General features: G+C 37.9%; 1 protein-coding gene across 1 annotated transcript in view; it reads right to left on the reverse strand.

Annotated features, from left to right (window-relative positions):
- Positions 1-422: 422 nt before the first annotated feature.
- The window catches only part of GUCY1A2 (guanylate cyclase 1 soluble subunit alpha 2), a gene marked incomplete at both ends in the record, with an annotated part of 85,643 nt that continues 63,597 nt past the window's right edge, over positions 423-22,468 (reverse strand). Inside the window, 2 exons of the mRNA XM_079548077.1 lie at positions 423-630; positions 10,242-10,396. Of these exons, the coding sequence (XP_079404203.1) occupies positions 423-630; positions 10,242-10,396 (363 nt within the window). The remainder of the gene's footprint in view (positions 631-10,241; positions 10,397-22,468) is intronic.

The following is a 22,468-nucleotide window of genomic DNA, read 5'->3' on the forward strand; positions in this document are numbered from 1 at the left end:
TACCGTACTGAAGAACACACTGAATGTAGGAATGCATAATCAGAACTGACTCCCAATTCTGCTTAGCTGGTGCAAATCTACAGAGAACCATCACCCATTCTGCACAAAACAAAACCAACCTCTAATGTGAGAGTTGTTTTTTCGTTTTGTTTGTGTTTGTTTGTCATAAAGGGGCCAGACTCAAGTTTACTAATGAAATTCCTCTGGAAGTGGAAGTACTTGTTCAAACACTTTTTTCCCTATCTCCGCTCTGTTTACCAACAGCAGTCACCCACCTTTAAAATGATTATTGCCTGACATTACATGAAGCTTTTACTGCTTGTTCAGAACAAGGCAGTGAAATAGAAAGAACCTCCGATTCCCCTGGCATGACCCAGTTCTGGGCTTGTGCTTTTTCACGTGTCTTTGATCTGCAGCAGGCCTCATAGGCTGGTCTCCCGGAGGAACATGGTGCCAATGTTGTAAGAAACTTTCCTCACTCTGGCGGATGTGATGGAGGGTTTTGGCTGCTTCTGACCACTTCTGACCTCGAGGAAGTAACAGATCCCAGGAATTTCCTTTGGAAAGTTTTCTGGAAGCTCTTCACGGGAACGAGGGATAAAAATAAAATTTTCTTCCTTTTTCAAAAGCCTAGAAAAAAAGGGAACAGAGAGATGTAAAAAACTATGAAACACATTGCAGACACATTTCTATGGAAGAGATTGGTCCTATGTGATCTCAAATTTAAAAATGAATTTGAAGTATTATGTGACATCCAGAAAATCCTTGACCAGGATCCCCAACCAATCTATACTAACAGTATCACCAACTTCAAGGGCAGTTGAACTAGATGATCTTTAACGGTCCCTTCCCACCAAAATGGTTCTATGATTCTAGACCTGCTGAGATCAGCTGAAGAGAAGGCCCAAATAAATACATACTCTGAAAAACAGTGTCAGCATTCAGAAACTCATATACAAGAAAGAGAATCAAATTTGAAACCAAAATAGGTCCCACAACAGCAAAAACAGATTCAAAAAGAAACAAATCAAATCTGACACTATCCATCAAATGCATCTGCAAGTTTAATTTAGGACACCTGGTTGAGGTCAAGAACAGCTCCAGGCTCATGTGAGGTACGACTCTCCTCCAGCCATGCCATACAAATGGCACAATGTCACAGATCCGATGATACTGCCTGTTGCTATTTGTAGTCTTTCTTCATATTGGAAAAACTTTTTCTGGCTACATCTGATAATTTGGGGCCTTTTAATGAAAACAGCTTAGTTGCAAAATGAAGCAAAAAATCTACACCTTTTCTATTTGTTTCCAGTAAATGAAGAATCAAAAAGAACAATTTTGAGGTAATAGTAAATTCTAAGCACAGTTGGATATATGAAAGTAGCCTTCATCTTTTTCTCAAAGATATTTATTCTTTCAATCAGAGAGAAACTCAAAAACAACAGTGGGAAGAACCTTGTCAACTTCAGCAGATTTTGTAATAGGCTGTTCATTTAGTGTCTCTAAAGCTAATTTCTGGAGAGTAAATGACCGAATGAATCCTGTTGCTGGGTGAATATTCTAGGATTTTCAGCATATTTAATGGAACTTCCTTTACTTTTTTTTTTCTTTTCTTTTTGGCTGGGAGAATCCATGTGAGCTCCTCACAATTTCTCTAACTATGAAGGCATTTTTTCCTCAGCTTTTAAATAATCAGATGGCTGTAAGTCTAACCATGTATTTGCCTTTGAACTTCTGTGGTGGTCTTTGTTTACCATATGGTTTGAGTGTCATAATCTATTTTCCAGGCTGTCAACTTTACGAGCAAAACACAATGATCTTCTTTCCATATTGTGCGAGAGTTTGCAGAGGCCTCTGCAGAGAAGCTTCTTTCCTCTCATCTCCACAATGCTTGCAGTAAATATCTTGTATTTTAAGTCTACCACTTTAATACAATGAAGCAACCCTATTTTTCAAACTAGATTTTGCAAGGAACAGATGAACTCTTTGAACTTTCTGAGCTAAAACCACAAACTTTCACTCCAGACTTTCTTCCCTGAATGGCCCATTCACTGTAGAGCATCTAGCACTGCTAAAAATCAATGGTTTCTTTCTTAGAGCCCAAAATTATCTGATTGTAATGACAGTTACAGATAGATAGATTTAGTTCAGGGCTGGCCTTGAGTTTAATCAATATTTCACACTATTTTCCTCATAGGATGAAAGTGCAAGATATTAATCAAAGACCTTATTTTCAGCTGTTTTGTGAGTTGCAACTTGGTTGTAATGAAATTCTCTGAGATTATCAAAAGTGCCAGCAGTGAAGGGTGACTAACCAATTAGTACAGCTATTTGGATATTTATCCACTGTGGCTTGTGATAGACTCCACATCACTATATTAGGCAATATTTGAATTAGCCTCTCGTCAGAATTTGCCTAGCTGACCTTTTTTTCAGCTCCCAAGTGATCACAGGCAGGAAATAGTCCTCTTTAACAAATATTAATGGAAGCCACTTATAACCATATTCTATGCTACTTACTTTATATGCTTATGAAAAAAAAAAAAAATCTTGATGATTCTAATTAGAAAGGCTTTAAGCAAGATAAAAATGATTTCTTCCAGTCCCGTCCTAAAGTACCGGTTCTTCTTTGGACTCTGTAAACATACTGGTCCTGGCACTCAGTTTCTGAGACAGTGAGATCAGGTTTCAGAAATTGCATCTGATTTCTCATAGCTTTGTGTATACACCAAAAAAGGAGTTATCTGCTTATCCCCAGTGTTTATCAGTGGGGACATTTTTCTCCAGGAAACTTCTCTGCCATATTTAGGCGATTCACAACGTTAAAACAGTACCAGTTGATGTCTGCAACCCAGAGCCACAGCCCTTGCTAAGATTCTTGCCTTCCTCTTCAAGGGTATGAAGAGCTATAAAGTATAGTTCTGCCAAGAGCTGAACGAGTAGTGCAGATTGACAGCAAGAGCAAAGCTGAGCCACACAACTGGCTCTTGCATTTCCCCTCTGACTCTGGGCACTAACTGGTGTAAAACCTTGTGTCTGGAAGCTTGTGGTGGCACCGTGTCCTGGTTGTTAGTCCCAACTTGCTCACCATTCTCAGAGTGCTTTTCTGTGCCTGCTCTGAAAGTCTGGGAATCTATCATTCAGCTTCCAGAAATTATCTGGCAGCTTAAACTCTACATAAAGCATTTCAATCCCCTCAGTGTTTCACAGCCGTAGAGCTCCATTTGAGGTAATGCAACCTCAGCAGTTCAGGAATATGCATATAACAACTAGTCTGAAACTATTCCAAAGCCTTTATCTCAGCAGTCCTTCCTGCATCACTTCTGAATATTTCCCTTAAGAGCGCTTTTGCAAAGGTTTTTATGGTAGGTTATTCACAGGGTCAGAATTCTGGATTCCACTCAAGCAGTTGGATACACAATTTACAATTCAGTGCTTAAACTGTGAGGGTCAGGCTACTCCAGCATTCCTACAAATTGCCTGGAACCAGGTCTACCCTCAATTTGTCTTTTTTGTTGATGTTTCAGGGGAGGAAGAATTTCTTAAATGCTGATTTGTAATTTATTAACTTGACAGCTTCCCCTTCTGATGTGAAATCTTAACAGCTTAAATTCTTATTCTTCCCCTTCCCTGATGGAAACACTATTACTTTCAGACAAAAAGATGGTATCTGAGAATCATCCACTTTTCATTTTCAGGAGTGGAGGGGAGATTGGTATGTTTTCCTGCACATACATGCATTTTAATCTCAGTATAATGAATTTACATGGACTCTAGATAAAATTGATGTTATGATACAATCTGGCAATTTGTTTAGTCAGAGTTAAAACACCCACTCAGAACTGAACATTGATGTAAACTTCTTTAAGATATACAGTTTTGCATTGATCAGTGTTTGAGGTACATTTCTTAAAGAAATACAATGGACTAAATTAAAGGAGAACATATAAATAGAGCCTTCCTAAATAGAGCATGCAGCAAAAAAGAACGAAGTGCTTAGGTCAATCTTCCTTACATGTTATCTTCTGTGACTATAAATTAAGAAAAATTATTTCTGTTCTAACTCTTACAGTGGGAAGCTGCTTCTGATGAAGTGTGCTGAACTGTCTTTACCTTGTTTAGCTCCATTTATTAATTGGTGAAATTAGGAAAAGCTAATTAATGGCTTCACAAATGGATTATCAGTATCCTCTGGGATTGCTGATCTCTTCCTCTGTGCGAATGAGCATTGGTCACTTCACTAGCTGGTCTCTGGTTTCACAAAATACATCAACTCATTTTTTTTCCATATGAATTGTTGTGGCATTAATTGGAAATTGAAAGTCTGCTTATAAAATACACTATATAAGTGTATTAATTTGCCACTGTGATGCTCCAAATCAGTCTACTTGGTCCTAAATGTTAGTGACTTTGAATTTCTCCCACTGTTTTTGTACATACTAGCAAGACTGGAAGACTGAGAAAAACCTGACTGTGCTTGATTCTAATTTATGTCACGTTGTACTTTATGGAAGTTCATGTATTGGTGTTTTTCCTTCAAGTGTAGTAATATTATGAAAGAATTAGTCCTGCTTTTGTATTTAATACATTGCGTATCAAATGCATCTATGCATGGTGCCTATCACTGACTTCTAATATTTCTATTTCTCACCCACTAAGCAGAAGGGTTAACTGTGTCAGCACTCTGATCAGGACATAACAGAACCAGGTGCAGTGATTAGGATTTTGCCATCACTAGGGAAAGCTCACAGGCTTTATATAGACCTAACAATACGGATCTCAGGATCTGTGTGGAGTTGCCTAAGATTGAGTTTATTTCAGTTTTAAAAATGTCTATCAGCCATATCGCTTAAGTAACTTTTAGCTTTAGTTAAGCTGTATGGAACTGTGCAGCATAACATCTACTGTTACCTAACTGACAGTGATCAAACCAGAAATTATCCCATGATCCTCAGATGAGAATGTCAAGCAATGGAGAAGAGAAGTTTGGAACTGGATTCACAAAACACAGCGACTATGGAAGTGCAGCCTCATGGAGGCAGATGACACAGCTTTCAGGAATAAAAGGGAATAGAAAAACAAGAATAAACTAGTGCATTTGGATGAGACTTCTAACACTTGAATTAGACTGATTTTTTTATGTCCATATACAAGCTGTGTTCCCTTTAGTCCACAGCTGAATTCTCTGTCCAATTATACATCTCATGAAAGCCTACATGGTGAACATGGTAAAAAGAAAAAGCTTTTTTAAATGATTGTCAGAAACAAAAATTTTAAAAACCTGAAAAGGCTCTTAGAGGGTAAATCCACTTATCTGCCCATATACAGATAAATACACAAACAGTAGGAAAAAGAACTTACTGAAAATAAAATACTCTGAGGCATTTATGGAAACTCATAATGTTTTAATTAAAAAAAAAAAAAGATAATGACAGATGTAAAAACTTATTTTTAATTACAAAAAAGTAAAATGAGTTCCATGTAACAGCATAAAGATTCAAAATCTTGCAGGTTTTAATTGATTGTAAAGGCTGAGGGGCAATTTAGGCAAATGAACTGGCAACGACCTGACCCAGCTCCATGCAAAACGACCCTCGGTGGCTCTCTGTCCTAATCACATCGGGAGGTGGCTTACAGGCTGATCATCTTTGCCTACACTCAGGTGCTTGATGTATTGCCTAGCACGTGACAATGGGATCTGTATCCCATCCTTGCTTGAAGTACCTTATCTGTAAGGGAAATATGTACTAGAAAAGGTCATATGAGGAAAGAAGAGGGGAAAAAAAAAGTTATTATTAAAATAGTTACTTGATCGAACGCAACAATTCAGTTTACCTGCTTTTGATAACAGTGCTGAAGTTCTAAGGCGTTATGTTTAAACACTATCAAGAAAACAGAATTAAAGTAGATGCATTATATTAGTATCAGATAAATATTATTATTCAAGGCTGAAACAAATAATTAAAAAGTAATTAATCTTTCTTCCATACTGAACAGGAGACTGAAAAATATGATTTTCCTTGCGTATGGAAAATATGGTAATTTTATTCAGTTCAGGGCAATATAAATCAATTACATAAGCCTATAGCTGGATTTGCCAGTTTAATACAGGAATGGGAAATGTGTTATTCTCCTACTCCTTCCAGGCAACGTGTTTAATAAGGGCCAGCCTGGGACCAGTCTCTACAATTTCCGTGTGTTTCACCAGAAGTTTTACCAGTGCTGTTCAGTGCTTTTCATTGTACAGTACTCAGTGATTCAAAGCAACCAGTGCTCTGTAATCCTTCTGTCAGAAGATCTGTCTGTGTCAAGAGAACAAGGTGTTTTGAAAAGAACTGATCTTTTATCACCAGCAGATTCAAAGCCCACATTTGTAAAAGACGCTGTCTTATACCGCAAGCAAGTCTGCCTCAGGCTCACTGCTGCTGCTAAGCAACACCACATCTTATTTATTTAAACTCTCCTTCTCACACAGGCAGATTATGGGCTCATAGGGAAGTGTCTGAACCGTTAATAAGCATACTGATGTACGATTATCATTTGAACGCTGATGACACTTTGTAACGCATAATTTATATTGTAAAATGAAAGCTGATAAGTATGAGACATGTTTGCAGTATCTGCATGCTTTGTAAGTACAAAATATATTATTGGAATCATCATGGTAGACACACATGCATTATGATAAATGCCAGTAATTAAAAGGAATTCTGTTATTTTCATTCTAATTGTGGAATTAGCTACTTTGTAGAATACTGCTTCTTAGATAATAAAAATATTCAATGAGTAAATGGCAACACAGAATGATCATAGAATCATGGAATCACAGAATCCTAGAATGGCCTGGGTTGAAGAGGACCACAATGATCATCCAGTTTCAACCCCCTGCTATGTGCAGAGTCACCACCCACCAGACCAGGCTGCCCAGAGCCACATCCAGCCTGGCCTTGAATGCCTGCAGGGACGGGGCATCCACAGCCTCCTTGGGCAACCTGTTCCAGTGTGACACCGCCCTCTGTGTGAAAAACTTCCTCCTAATTTCTAACCTAAACCTCCCCTGTCTCATTTTAAGACCATTCCCCCTTGTCCTATCACTATCCCCCCATGTTACTTGCACTTACAGCTCTCTGAATTGAGCCCTGATTTTGCAATCTTTTGCAATAACATTACCACATCATCACTCACTTTTTCACTACCTTCCTTTTTTTTTTTTGAAGCTAAAGTCAAAATGTGTAGTATTCTGGATGATAAAATCAGAGATGATGATCACATTAGGTGAAAGCTTGGCCATGCTGAAACAACTTGACTTTCATCAACAATCCAGTGGTTTCAAGACATACTCCCATATTATACCAAAATGTCACCTGATACTGCATGGCTCCTCCATGACTGTTTTGTAAATTGTTTTTTGCTTGCAGGTAGCCATGGGAATCTTTCAGTGCTCCTATTCTACAGACTGTGTTTTCAACAGACTTGAGCAGTCCAAAAATAACACAAGTCTGAACTGTTAAATCGGTATATGTTTTTCTATGGATTCACCAGAAAATCAATATCCAAAACCATTCAGAAGTAAACTTTGTGTAAAGAACTAAAGTACAATCTTGTCTTTTTGTCTTTTACTTTATTTTCACAATGTCTACTTGAAAAAAAAAATAACTGGATCCCTTCAGTGAAAGTTGCTATTGTTCACCAAATTTCAAAAGCTGTCAGTTATACACAACATATGAAACTATTCTAGATACACAGTTGATGCTGTGACATTAAGCAGGTTATTTTTTCTTTTTCAGTAGAATGTGTAGGCTAACATCAAAAATTATCAATTTCTTCATTTAGGTCTACAATTTCATCAACAGGCACTCAGGCTGCTAACTGGACAATCATATATGTCCAATCCACTTGTCAAGCAAGCCAGTAGGTTGGACGCTCATAGACATCAGACCCATAAAATAATTCAGGCTGGGAAGCACCACAAGAGCTTTCTCATCCAAACTATTGCTCACAAGAAGATAAATGCTGAAGTCAGACTAGATTGCTCAGAGCTGCACTCAGTCAGGTCTTGAAAACATTCAAAGATGGAGAATGCTCAGTCTCTGTGCACAGCCTATGCCACTGTCCAGCTGTCCTCATGGGAAAGAGTATTCCTGCATAAGCAGGCTGAGCTTCTCCTCTTTATGTCCACTATCTCTTGCCCTCCCACATCACCATATTCTGGACAGCTCAGATTTTTCTCCTTGATGATCTCTCTCTGACCACTGGAGTATGCTGTCAGTTCAATACAATTGTATATGAATACATATTTCCTATATATTTATAGAAATCATTTTTATTTAAATGAGTAGATTTTCTATACCTGACAGTAACTTAGGTCTATGCTTCTCTTGCACATTACCAGAAAACGACATGAACCTGCTTCTGCACACAATGCAAAAGTCTCTTTGGATTTTCTGCCTCTTGTTCAATTAGCTACACTTGCGACCCTTTCCATAAATCTGATCTCAAGTAAATGGGCTCTTCAGATAAGGAACATTTTATTCACTAGTTTTAATTACTTTTTAGCTTTTATTTCTGACTGCTTTCTATTTCAGCATATCAGAAGCTTCAATGCTTGGATGAAGAAATTCCATTTAAAGCCTTAATTTACACAGGTAGTTTTGGGAAAATAAATACTGAGAGTCACAGGTCTGTAAAAGAAAAAAAAAAAAAGAGAGAGAGAAAGAAAGAAAGGGAAGAAGTATTGTTTGAGAAATTTCTGACAGGCTTACTGCAGAGGAACAGCCTGAAAACCTGAGCAAAACTGTACTTCAAAAATTACTTCAGAGTGTAGAAAAAAAGAGTGAGATTTAGATCTCCTGCCCAAAAACAGTGAACATAGCAGTCATAATCCAAGCACAGAAATTCTTATAGTCAAGCTGTCAAATTTGAACAATAAGGAACACCTTTCATTATTTTAGGAGATGTTCTTCATAACCTGATTTAATCAAGCCTTTGCTTGATTATTTGCATAATTTCTTCAAAGAGGCAGTGATTGCACTTTGCCATTTCCAAACTTTTTTCTTATATTAAGAAAATACTTTTATCAAGTGTTTCTTCACAGTGCTAAGAAACTTTGTTGCCAAGAAAGCATAAAAACTCCTTGGTGTCACTGTCAAAATTAAAAGCTTTCTCCTGAGCCAGTGGAAACATGCTTCATCTACTGTGTACAGCGGGTGAAAAGAAAACCCTTGTCTGAAAGCTGTGATAGTACACAAAAAGATGGCACTATGAGAGACACTGCCCATGAAATAAAAATCATAGAATATCCTGAGTTGAAAGGGACCCATTAGAATCATCAAGTCCAACCCCTGGTTCCACACAGCACCACCCAAAATCCAAACCTGGTGTCTGAGCGCCGTGCAAAAGCTCCCCGAGCTCCAGCAGCCCTGGGCAGGCTGTTCCATGCCCACCGCCCTCTGGTGCTGCCATGAGGCCTCCCCTCAGCCTGCTGTGCTCTGGGCTGAGCACACCAGGGACCTCAGCCGCTCCTCGTACCCCTTGTCCTGCAGATCCTTCACCATCTCTGCAGCCCTCCTTTGGACTCCCCCTAATAGCTTTATGCCCGTCTCATACTGCGGCACCCAAACCAGCACCCAGGGCAGGAGGTGAGGCTGCACAGCGCAGAGCAGAGGGCGCAGCCCCTCTCCCTGCCCTTTGGCAGTGCTGGGCCTGGGGCGCCCCGGTTGGCCCTTCGGGCTGTCAGGGTACACTGCTGACTCACACTCAACTTGCCGAAATTCAGAATCCCCAGATCCCTCTTCCTGCTCTCCACTCTGGTTCCCCAGCTTGTACATTGATCCAGAGTTGCCCTACTCTAGGTGCTTGCTCTTGCTTCAGTTTCTTGCTGCTGCTGATCCCTCAGCCCTCCAATTTATCAATATCTGTAATTCTTCCCTCCTCTCAAGGGAATTAACAGCTCCTCTCAGTTTAGTACCATTCGCCCACTTCTGTTAGATGGTATTTTAGGTAGAAACTGCTGGCCCTCCTGTTGTGCTCCTTTGCTTTCACTGCCTCAGTTTTCTACACGTTCTGATACAAACATGCAAATGAATGCCTGAGAACATCATGCAATTGCTCTTTCCAATTATTCTGCAACCTACTGACTTTGTGCTGTAGTTCACATGCCAAGTGAGGGCAGAGCATGCTTTAAGAACTCACTGTAAACAGATTGTAACAAAAAAGCACTATGAAAAGCTAAGAGCACTTACTGGTATGTGGTTGGACTGACATTGATGCGACGCGGATGACTTCCCGACTCAAACTTGCTTGCAAGGGTGACATTGTTTCCAAAGAGACAGTAGCGCGGCATTCTTACACCAACAACGCCGGCCAGCACTGATCCTGAGTGAATGCCTATTCTCATCTGCAAAAACATGAGATTTGTGTCAGTTTGTCTATCTTGTGCTGCATGTGTTAATGGCATCAGCTCTAACTTACAAGTCGGCCAAAGCAACCCTGTCAAAGAAATAATAAATCAGAGAACGCAGAATGAAAGGAAGTAGGCTCCCCATTCCACAGGCTCAGATCAGATGCTGTTAAAAAAGGGGAAGAAGTCAAACATGGTATCTTTTCACTAAAAGCATTTTTGTCTGCTGCTTCTGTGTCCACTGTGCTGGAGAATACCACAGTCAAAACAGGAATCACAAACAGGACAGAACCAAACAGCCAACTGTTACTGCAATATCAGTAATTTATTTACACAAATAGATAGACCACAGAGGGTTTGTCACCAGTTCTGATGCAGGCTTTAAAACAAGACCAAATTTTCTCAGGCTGGAAGGAAGAACAGTAAAATAGAGTGAATGAATATGGTACCTTTTTTTCCATCATTTTTTTCCTGCCAAAGGGCTAAGGCTGATTTTCTCCTTTTGACAGATAGAGAGATAATGCAACAGTGAAGATGAGGAAATTAAGGCAGCAGTGATTTTAAAAATCATTTAATCCTCCCCAAAATAGGAAGGTATAAATTCCAAGAGAAAGGAAAAAAAAAAAAACAAGAAAAAAAAAACGAAAAAAAAACCCAACCTTGTAATCACTCCCTTGAAACTCTCTGAGATGTGGATATCAAACTGATCCTAAAAGCTTGGAGTCGCCCTCCAAGGTTCCTTTAGAACAAGTAATCAGTTCAATTTATTCATAAATTTTAGCAACCTATTTTGTTTGACAATATAGGGAGGTCTTTTTCTCTTGTTAACTTCATAAAATTAAGAAAAAAGAAAAGAGGCTTATATTACTAGCTTCTGAGGACACTTTTACTTGTAACAACTGTACTGAGACAACGTAGAATCATAGAATCATAGAATGGCCTGAGTTGAAAAGGACTACAATGATCATCAATCATTGTTTCAACCTCTCTGCTATGTGCAGGTCGCCAACCACCAGACCAGGCTGCCCAGAGCCACATCCAGCCTGGCCTTGAATGCCTCCAGGGATGGGGCATCCACGACCTCCTTGGGCAACCTGTTCCAGTGCTTCACCACCCTCTGTGTGAAAAACTTCCTCCTAATATCTAACCTAAATCTCCCCTGTCTCAGTTTAAGACCATTCCCCCTTGTCCTATCACTGTCCACCCTTGTAAACAGCCGTTCCCCCTCCTGTTTATAAGCTCCCTTCAAGTGCTGGAAGGTTGCTATGAGGTCTCCCCGGAGCCTTCTCTTCTCCAAGCTGAATAATCTCACTTCCCTCAATCTTTCTTCATAGGAGATTACTCCAGCCCTCTGATCATCAACATGCAGGAAACAAATAATAAAGCAGAGGATCCAATGGAGACTGATTGAGCGACTTATTCATACCAACCTGTACTCCATTTGACTTATTCAACTCACATTTATCACAGTGTGTTTTTGACTAATAATCCCTATTTTTAATAACCGTTAATGTCTGCCTAAATACAAATAAAATAATAAAATTACTATCTTGCTAGATTACATACCAGAATATATTGTTGAGAAATCACTCTTAGCTTTGTACCCTTGGTGCTTTTGAAGTTCTATGAACATGTGGGATCCCACATTATTTCACTCCCTATAGTTCTTCCCATGTGTCCTAGGCTTTTACCACACAGCTAAGCACCCTTCTCATTTTGTTCATCTCTTAAATGCCACCAGCAGTAGGTATGGAATTATATTTGCCATACACTAAGCCCATGCTAACCTAAGAAGACAATGTTCTGTATTGTGCGATATAACTTTCAGCTATCCCACGGGCACCATAAAACCTTCAATCCTCTCAGTAATGCTGTTAATTACAGGCTAGAAATAATAAATAAATAAATCTGTGAACAAACAGCACTGGAATTTCATTGGGCTTTCAAACCTTTACTATAGTTTGAAAGGCAGCTGCTGAAATTCCCCAAATACTATATCCCACTGGGCTGGGAAGCACCCACAAACTTGCTTTGGCTGCAAACATCTATGCAAATCCATCACATCTACATTATTTTGACAGTATTTAGGAGCATGAAGATCTCCAGCTTTTGCACAACATATTGCTCATTTACAATGGAAAAGAGTGGTTCTGTGTCAAAAAGTGAACAGGTCTCCTGAATGTTAAGAGATAAGAACTGCTTATGCCTGTACCTGCCCTCAGCAAAGGAGCAGACAGCCTTGTTCACACAAAAGTACAGCCTTCAATGAACAATAAAGCAGTATTTGCAATGTCTTGTTTTTCTGAGATAGGGGGATTAGTTATGTTGTACAGAATTTTATTTAAGAGCACAGCCTTATTTGTCTACCTGTACTCTGCACATTTAATAAAGGCTCACAAATAAACCACTCACTGTGACCTGTTCTAGAGAATATTCAATTACATGTGAAGGCCAGACCAAAACTACAAGAAAGAGCACTAGCTTTATTTTTCTGTTGGAAAGAGATGAGAGTATATACTAGACTGGAAGGAAATCCTGGTAGCAATAATAAATAAATGAAGGCACTAATAAAATAAAATTAACTTTTACAAGTGAAAGATGAAAGTTGTTGATGTTTGGTTTTCACTTCCACTCTTTAAGAGCTTCTTTTCACACGTCCACCTAATTCCTTTATCATTCAGGGCTTAAATAACAGAGAAATTTACTCAGGGTTTCCAAATAGTTGAAAAACTGTTAGGCTGTCCTGTTATTGATTTTGATCAATATATGTCCTCACACTGACAACCAACATAATGTATTAAAATTCATATTTCCCTTCAGTCAAAACTGAGAAATTTAATTAAAATCTTCCTCTATTATGTGTATTTAGAGGAGTAAACAATGTTCCAAACTGTAATGATACCTGAACATTTATTATTTTAAAATTATTCTTCAAGGTTTTTAAGTACATGGTGCTGTGCAAAAGTATCCGTGCTAAACTCAGAAGAAAAGAAAGGACATCAGATACATTTCCTGACAGGTGGCAGTATGAAGAATTGGACGAGGACATGATAATGAGGAATTATTCTTCCTGATGAAAGGCAGAACAGGAAAAAAAGACAAGCCCATGATATCTTTCTCTTTGTCTGACAGTAAGGAGTACTTGATGCTGTAAAATGCAAGCAAACTTTCTCATTCAAACTTTCTCATTCATGGTACATGTAATCCTTCTCCTGGTAAGCCCAGGGCAAAAATGCATGACGATTTCCAAAAATATGTCTGTGACCTTTATTTCAGAGATTTCCAGAGCCAAAATAAATTCTTCTTTTGTAAAGGAAAGGAAAAGTGTTTGTTGCTGACGCTTCCTCCTCAAATATGAACCATGATAACATTTCCTGGGAGTGGTATTTGATGCAATATGCAGTACAAGTACATATCCTTCCCACCACACAGGAAAGGACCTTAATAAGCAGTTCTCACACTCTGAAAAACATACTCCCATGCTTGAAAGAAAAGTCCCAGATTGCCTGACAGGTGAACTGCATCCAGGTGGTGTCAAAACCCACCTTCATATAGCTGCCTGCTTAATGCAGAGCATGTGCTGAAGAGGTGAGGGTGGGCTGGAAGTAGGCGACGCAGTTTCAGCAGCAGCAATCCTGCATGCAGCCAGCCTGGAGGGTTTCAAACCAAATAATGTGACCAGATGGCAGCTGCTCAAGCTTTGTGCTGAGCCAGTAGCAAAGCTCAGGCAATATGAAGCAGGACCTACAGGGAAGTATTCCCAGGCACATGGACATCCCAGGCCACCATTTAAATACCATTGAAGCATTCTGCTGATCATTATTTTGGACATCAATTTTCAGTAATCATAGAATGACAGAACCGTGTGAGAAGGAAGGTACCCTTAAAAGCCATCTGATCCAACTCCTCTGCAAGAAGCAGGGACACCTACAGCTAGATCAGGTTGCTCAGGGCCCCATCCAGCCTGACTTTCAATGTTTTCAGGGACGGGACATCTATCACCTCTCTGGATAACCTGTGCCAGTGCCTCACCACCCTTAGTGTAAAAAACGTTTTCCTTTTATCCAATCTGAGCCTCCCCTCCTTCAGTTTGAAACAATTACTCCTTGTCCAATGATATACTTGGATATCTGTACACTTCCATTTCTCAAAGAATAACTCATCACTTTCTGCCCTAACATACTGAGCAGTATTCAGTGTTTAGGTAGAAACTTTCTTTATTCTGCCCCTGTAGTCACCTTTAGAGAGTCACCTCTCACAGCATGTCTTAGGTATTAGTCCATGACCCACTGCCAGATCCTCTCAAACAGAAAATGCCCAGTTCTGTAAGATCTTATCTTCTCTAATATTTGTGGCAACTTCTAACAACACCACTATCTCTGAATCTCAACGTATGCATTACACAGGGATATTTATTTGTGAAATGTGTTACTGCAAAATAGGCTATTCAAAGCTCAGAGCTCTAAAATCAGGGCACACACTGGTGAGTCGTGGTTCCTTTCTACTCCTTCAAAGAACTGCATGTTGACAGGACCGACAGCTATGCCCTGACATATGCTTTAGTGTGGGGGTTATTTGTATTCTTAGATAGATTTATAAATATCACAGTGTCTTTCTGGAAAGGGACATATGACACCACAGCTCACTACAGAATTGTTGCCAAGGAACAGACCTGCTCAGAGGAAAATTTAGATCATTTTGAATTTCACAAGGTGTTCCATTGAACAAAACTACAGAATACATTTCCCCTATATTAGAACAACATTAAAAGAAATGAACACGGCTTTTTTTCTAATGAGAATTTCCTAGATTTCTTATTCATAGACTTATAATTATTTAGCCTGTCTGAAATAAGAGACCGAAAATTATACACAGGAAAAATAAAATACAATAATGAACTAACACATTGAATTTCTTTGATCAATAAGTCTATGAAATATTTATTGGGTAAAGAAATTGTAGTTTGTGTGAAGGCTACAACTACTTGACTAGTGTGATCCACATAATATATGTGCAGTACAGGGCTATGGTCTTCTTCTACAGTCATCTCCACTGAATGAGGAACAAGCAACTGTGAAGTATGTCCTTGTATAGAAGCCTCAGATATGAATAAAATTTATTTTCTCCTTCCCTTATGTCCTTCTGCTACGAGCTAAGGGAGCCCTTCTTTGAGCAGTGGTCAGATTAGGCAACTTTTTTCCAGAGTTTCCCTAAAACCTCTTTTATTCTATGATTCTGTATTTTATGCCCTATAATGGAAAATTTGATCACTATAAGTGTTTATCAGCAGTCTGAGGTATAATTAGATGAAGAAAAAATCATAGACAAAGTGCCAGTTTGGGGATTCATTATTTCCAGCCCCAGGTTTATGTGGGGGCGTTTTTTGGAGTCAAATCCTATCTTGACACACCGCCTGAATTCACTACGGGATTTCTCAAGGTTTTGGTTACAAGAGAAGATGAGTCTGACCCATCTGACCTAAAATGACTTAGTACAAGAGGATAATGTGGGTTGAGGAGGATAAAGTATGTAGATGAGAACTTAAAGCATTCTGAATGGAGGAGTAGGCCCTATGTCCACCCCCTAAGACTCAAAAGAAGAGAATAGCATTAATGTCCTTCATAAGTTGCTTCTTCCTCACCAACCAAAATGTTGCATTTCATTATTGATATAGCATTTAATCAAAAATATTATCTTTTGTTTTGCTTTTAATCGCAATTTTCACAGCAGGATTTTAATTACTATGTGAAACTGCGTGTTCAGGCACATCAAAAAGAGCTAATCATTCAAGCAAGCCCACATACCAGTGGTGGATTTTTCCTAGCCTCCTCTCCACTGATACCCAAAAAAAGAAAAAAAAGTCATCAGAATGTTCTGTTTGAGCCTTAGTGTAGGAGGACATCTTTGTCTCAGAGTGCCATCATATGACATACACTGAATGGATTGGGTGATATTTTAATGAGGATGAATGACACATGCTCAAAATATTTAAGGGAACAAAAAAACCCTCTATGCTAAAAGAAAAGTTGGGTAAAAGTGTTTTAACCTTAAGAAACAGTCTTCCATACTTTTGTTAATTTTTTCATTTAAAATAGGTTTCAGCTAACTTCAACAACCTCAAAGTCAGTAATGAAGTTAGGTAGCTTGTGTAAACTAGACTTCTAGACTCATTCTAAAGCAAGGAGATAAATAATCTCAAAGGCACACTTCTTCATATTCCTAAGCTGGCACCTGTAAAGAGCTGGAAGAATCACATCTGGAGGTGCTCAACTCTTTTGGTGGAATAGAGAGGGGCTCTCAATGGTGATATTAGCTTGAACACTTGACACACAGACAGCTAAAGATAAGAGAAGTGTATCAAACTCTGAGAATTATGCTTAAAATGAGCTACACTTCTGTGCATAAATGAACACACAAACAAATTGTGATGGAGAAGCCACTGTCAGAAGGTCCCTATGCAGAACAGCAGAAATTTCTTCAGCTGTTTTAACATAATGGCCTTTGAATTTAGCCCACAATCTTTGTAAATGTAAAAGGAAATGACCTTGCAATGGAAAAGTCCTACTTTGTCTTTTGATGACACATGGATGAAACTCTCGTTGATCTGCTTTGAGAAGACCTTTAAAACCTGTAAGCAAAGATCTGCTGCATAACCGATTAAAAAGCTGCAGAAACCACTGACGTATAAGAATCATGTAGTGTTTTTATTACAAGCAACGTTATCCAGCCTTCATACAATAATGATGAGTCTGTACTGAGAAACTACCTGAGTGCATTGACACTGTTAAAGAGAGCTAAATTGATGCCAATGTCATTTAAATCTTTACCAATGCAATATGTGTTAGTAATTTCTTTACAATTGCTACATATTGCTACAATAAAAATTAAAAAATTGACTAGGAACCCATTCCTGCATATAGACACAGTAGATTGCAGAGAAATAATTAAAAGGCAAGTTTCACAAATATACCTGTTCATAAGGTGGTGAAAGAGAGAAACCAGTTCTTCAGTCAACTCAACTCTCAGTCTTACACAGAATATATACAATTAAATTAAAACAATTACTGGAGTCAAATCCACATGTGCTCTCTTTGGAAAAGCAGTATCCATAAATTCTGAAAACAGGGTGATTGAAGAAATACAGTAAGTCAAGGAATGAGTAGGTGGATGGTAACATGCTAATAATACCCCAAACAGTGCGTAAGAAATGCTTAATGTTCTGAGTTATCATAGCCAGAAAATAGTTTGCTTCCTTATTAAGAAAGGAGCCATCATCACAGGGATTTGAATACTAAACATTTAGAATGACCACAGCCTCTTTCCTGTGCCTAGCTAGAGGATAAATTAGCTTCTTCTCAGGTACAGAAGGTTTCCATGTTACAACAGGAATTTGTGCATACTTTAAAGCAGTCATATTTCAGTATTACAACATCTCATAATATTAGACAATTCTTACACATCACACCTATCTCTAAAACAATAATGATTCTTTTGGTTCCTTTGATTGTTCATCTCTTCTTTTTTAAGAACTTCAATTTCTATAAACTTAACAAAAGACAATATAAGAGCTACATTACTATCATGATTTTTGTAGAATTCACTCATTCCCCCTTGCAGAAAAAATGATAGAAAACAAAGCATGGGAACATGTACTTTTGGCTTTAGCACGTGTGTCCTATAAACAATAGTCAAAGTTATGACACATATGTAAAAATTATAATTTCCCATTTGTATGTTATGGAGGTTGTAAATACATGTATTCAAACACGTTAATATGCTTAAAGAAAATCTCTGTCCGTCTATGGAACCTTTTATCAACAGATTAATTTTTCTGTAAGCCACAAACATATACACACAGAGATAAAAGCATATCTGTGCATGTGTGGAAGACCAATAGAGAAAGATTAAAAGAGTTTAAGCCTGAATTATCCTTGCATGTTCATTTGAAAACCTCTAGACAAATTAAACAGTGATTTAGTTCTGGATGAAGTAGCACATGACACCATGGCATTTCTAAAAAACTGTGTCACTGCTGCCCAGCCAACTTGTAACTCTGCTAATTGGGTGAGTTTGGCAGCTGAAGGGCACAGATATCTAGCCCTGTAATTTACTTTGCCAATATCATAATAAATTGCTTCTTTCTTTCTATTTCTCTTGTCTGACTGTGCTTTATTTGGAACTTTTCCAGTCAATTTTTGCCGTAAATCTATCTCTCTTTGGTCATCCTTTCTTAACTTCTTTATCTTCCATCCTTTAGCCCTTTCCTTCCTGATACAAGTAAGTTGTTGTTTTAGAAAGAGTGCCTTTTAGCTCTGGTGAACTGAGCTTTTCATACTCCACGTACTTGTCAGATATGTAATTGGTATAATTGAAAATAGGAGTAAAATATAAAAATTCTTCTCCAACAAAGAAAAAGAGCAGCCAACTTGGCAACACTTCTCCCTTAAACCCCTTAAATAAATGTTTGCCTTTAAAAGTGAATTCAGCTTTTATCTGATGATACATAACAAAATCAACCCCAGAAAAGAAGCAGAATTAAAGCAACGTTCAATCACCTTAAATAAATCAACATGTCCAAAGTAGGAAAACAGAGGAGAAAAGAAGAAGTGGAAAGTAGTCTTTAAATTTATAGATTTCTTAAATGTATGGAGATTTTTGAGATTAATATGGACTATTTTGTAAGACAATGATTACTTAGTATGTCATCTGAGGAGACCATGCAGTCCAAATGAGTAAATAAATTAGCAACTGAACTTACTAATAACATAATAGTACTTTCAAAATCAATAAACAACAGAAATAACATTGGAAAGTTAAATATAGTTATTATTACATAGAGAGGAAAACAAAAAAACTGTATTTGATATTATTGCTTATTTAGCCTTAATAAATTAAGACAAAATAGTTGTAGAGAAATAAATCATTAGACATTTCAGAGTCTGTGGTTTTATGAAGATACCAATTTAATCATTCTTATTCACATTTAACTTAAGTTGAAATAAAGCACGAAATACACCTGAACTTTGTCTTCCATTTACTTGTGCCTAGTAAATAAAAATAAACCATGCCACATTTTATTTAATGTGTACAGCAATGATCTGCAATAAAGAACACATATTTTAAGTTCACTGATCACACAAACTGAACTCATCTAGGAATATTCTCCAAACTAAAAATGCACAACTCAGTAGAGAAAATCAGAAATTTCTATTAAAGATCTGCTAGGAAACAGCCAAGAAGAACTTAAGTTAGTATGCAATCTGGTCACATATAGAGGAGCCAATCTGGGGCCAAAAGCATTGTAATTAGACTCTAAGTAATTTCTTCCTTCAGAATTAATTCTAGCTTACCTACACCACAAATACTAAGTTAAAACCTAGGTACCGTCAACATGAACGGTATCAGAAAAGTTCAATAATCTGCTCAGATCCTTGAAAGGATTTGTTGGGGGGTGGGAGGCGGGCAGCAAAGAACACTAAATATTCATAGTTTTGCTAACTATTTCTCAGTAGTAGGAACATGAGAATCATTTACAAATATCTGCAATTTGTTACTGTCAAAGAGTGAAATATGTCAGATAAATATTCATAGAAATTGAGGTCTACATATTGCAGCCAGGTCTACATACACTAATGCCAACAAACTCCTGAGGAAACTGTTAAGTTATACCACACAGATCTTTAACACATTATTCTAGTTCTGCTAATATGCTTCAATTTTACATCAAACTAGTCATGTTTGTTTGGCGTTGTCCTTTTCCTCATCACAAACAATCACTGTTAGCTGTAGTTTGGTGGTTAATTCTGCTTCCTAAGGAAAAGAATAAAAATAAACTCTTTCATGTGAAATGTTTTGGCAGTTATACATTCAGAATCCACATGGATGAGAGAATGAGAAAATCCTTTGATTGCTTCACTAAAGAGCAGTAACTTCCAGAGTAAAATGTATCAACATATTACATTGATTTTGATTCAATAAAACAGCAGTTTTGAAGCAAGTGCCCTGTTTATCCTCTCTTCCTCTACACTGCTTGATTTTAACGAGCAGTTTAGATGTGTATGAAGCAGGTGCATAGATGTCTGTGAGAGGAAATTAAAGGAAATTAAAAAAAAATAAAGGACTAGCTGTGCTCAAAGTAAGGAAGTCTCTTAGAGGCATATCAAGGTGCAAATCAACACTTGTTCTTTCAGATCACGTATAGTGGAGGAATTCAGTCAAAGAAACAAAATTAGTCCAAGTGAGAACTCCAAAACATTGAGAGTAGAAGTAAGGGCCTCATCCACTCATCCATCCTTTGTAGCACTTAGAATCATAGAATCATAGAATCACAAGGTTGGAAACGACCTACAAGGTCATCCAGTCCAACTGTCCTCCCACTACCATCGTTGCTACCACAAGCACTAAACCACATCTTGTAGCTCCTCATCCAGACGCCTCTTGAACACTGCCAGGGACGGCGACTCCACCACCTCTCTGGGCAGCCATTCCAGTGCCTGACCACTTTATGAAAGAAAAAGTTATTCCTTATGTCCAACCTAAACCTCCTCTGGTACAACTTGTGGCCATTTCCACAGGTCCTGTTTGTTGCCATGGAGAAGAGGCCAAACCCCTCCTCACCACAACCTCCCTTCAGGAAGTTGTAGAATGCAGTGAAGAAGACAATTTGTTTGATCATCAGTGACAAGAGCAAGAGACCAAGCCTAATTACCTAATATTAGCCAGACAAGGCTATGATTACGCACTGAAAATTTACTTTCTAAAATTCAAATCAGTGAGTGACATTTTAGAACAATTAGTTCATTGCTAAGTAAAAACGTTATGACTGTATTAGAAATATTCAGGACTGAAATGTAAAATGAAAACAATGACATCGTTAATTAGAGTTGTAAGGCCCATAAAATTATGAGATTCGCTTCTATAAAGTGCTGTAGATGAACCTTCAATGAGATTAGTCAAAACACATTTAAAATTTCTCTTTGCAAAATTGTTTAATCCCAGAAGCTTCCCACATGAAGGGTTTGGCTTCATACATTTCAAAGCTGTTGCATGTTAAATTCCAATTACTTTATAAAAGGTAGGCAGCATGAGCACAAAAGGTACTTGTAACAATAGACTTCATTGTGGTGTGTCTCAGAGATTATTATAAAGCAGCTACTGTAGTGGACTGCGTCTGATTAGTCACCACAATTTTTCTTCATTTAGTCTTTCTTAGAAATTGATCTTGGTTTGTAAGCAAATTGACGGAATTCGAATGCTCTTATAAATAATCCCCATGGGGATAAGAAGAAGAATGTTCAGACTGTGTGTTCCATAGTCACCATTCCCCAGTGTCTAGAATGAGTAACATAATTTCCTTTTCTCTCCTTTGAAGTAAATTAATTATTTTCTATAAAAATAAACAAGTGCATTATTTGCATCATCTGCCATCCAAATTCACTAACGTAGTGGAACTTAAAATGTAAATGTGAGCAAAAGAAAGTAAATATTTTCCTGTAAGGTGTACATTTAATTAATGTGTGTTTAAACAATACAACATGCCATAAAAAAAAAAAAAAAATAAATAAAAAATTAGACCAACGTGTGAAGTACACATTAATCAGGAAGTACACTTTTGTAGTCATCATGAGGAAATGCAGTCAAGCAGGCATGAGATCTTTGTATCTCATTTTTTATTTATATATATTTTGCCAGCTCAAAGGCTATTTTTCCATTTCAAATATCTTAAAGGTTATATCTGCCCTCTAAGGTTTCAGTAAGGCATAGAGAATCCAAATTAACTTCAAATGAGCTTGTTGAGATCTGCGTCAGTATAACCACAAAATAGACTGGGACATCCCAAATGGCTACAAGGACTAAAGTCCTGACTCAAATTGCAGCAGTCACCAACACCTACAAAAAATACCAGAAAAGACAAGTACAAAGTTCATCTCTCTCCTCATTGCCAGCATGTTTCTGATCTTGTCTTTCTTTGTTTTTTTCAAAGTTAAGCATTGGATGGGTTCCTCAAATGTTCTTTGGATTAAAGAAAGGCTTTTCTTGTAACCCACACTAATTAATGACAGTATATTT

The sequence above is a fragment of the Tetrao urogallus genome, assembly GCF_951394365.1.
Source record: "Tetrao urogallus genome assembly, chromosome: 1".
NCBI lineage: Eukaryota > Metazoa > Chordata > Aves > Galliformes > Phasianidae > Tetrao > Tetrao urogallus.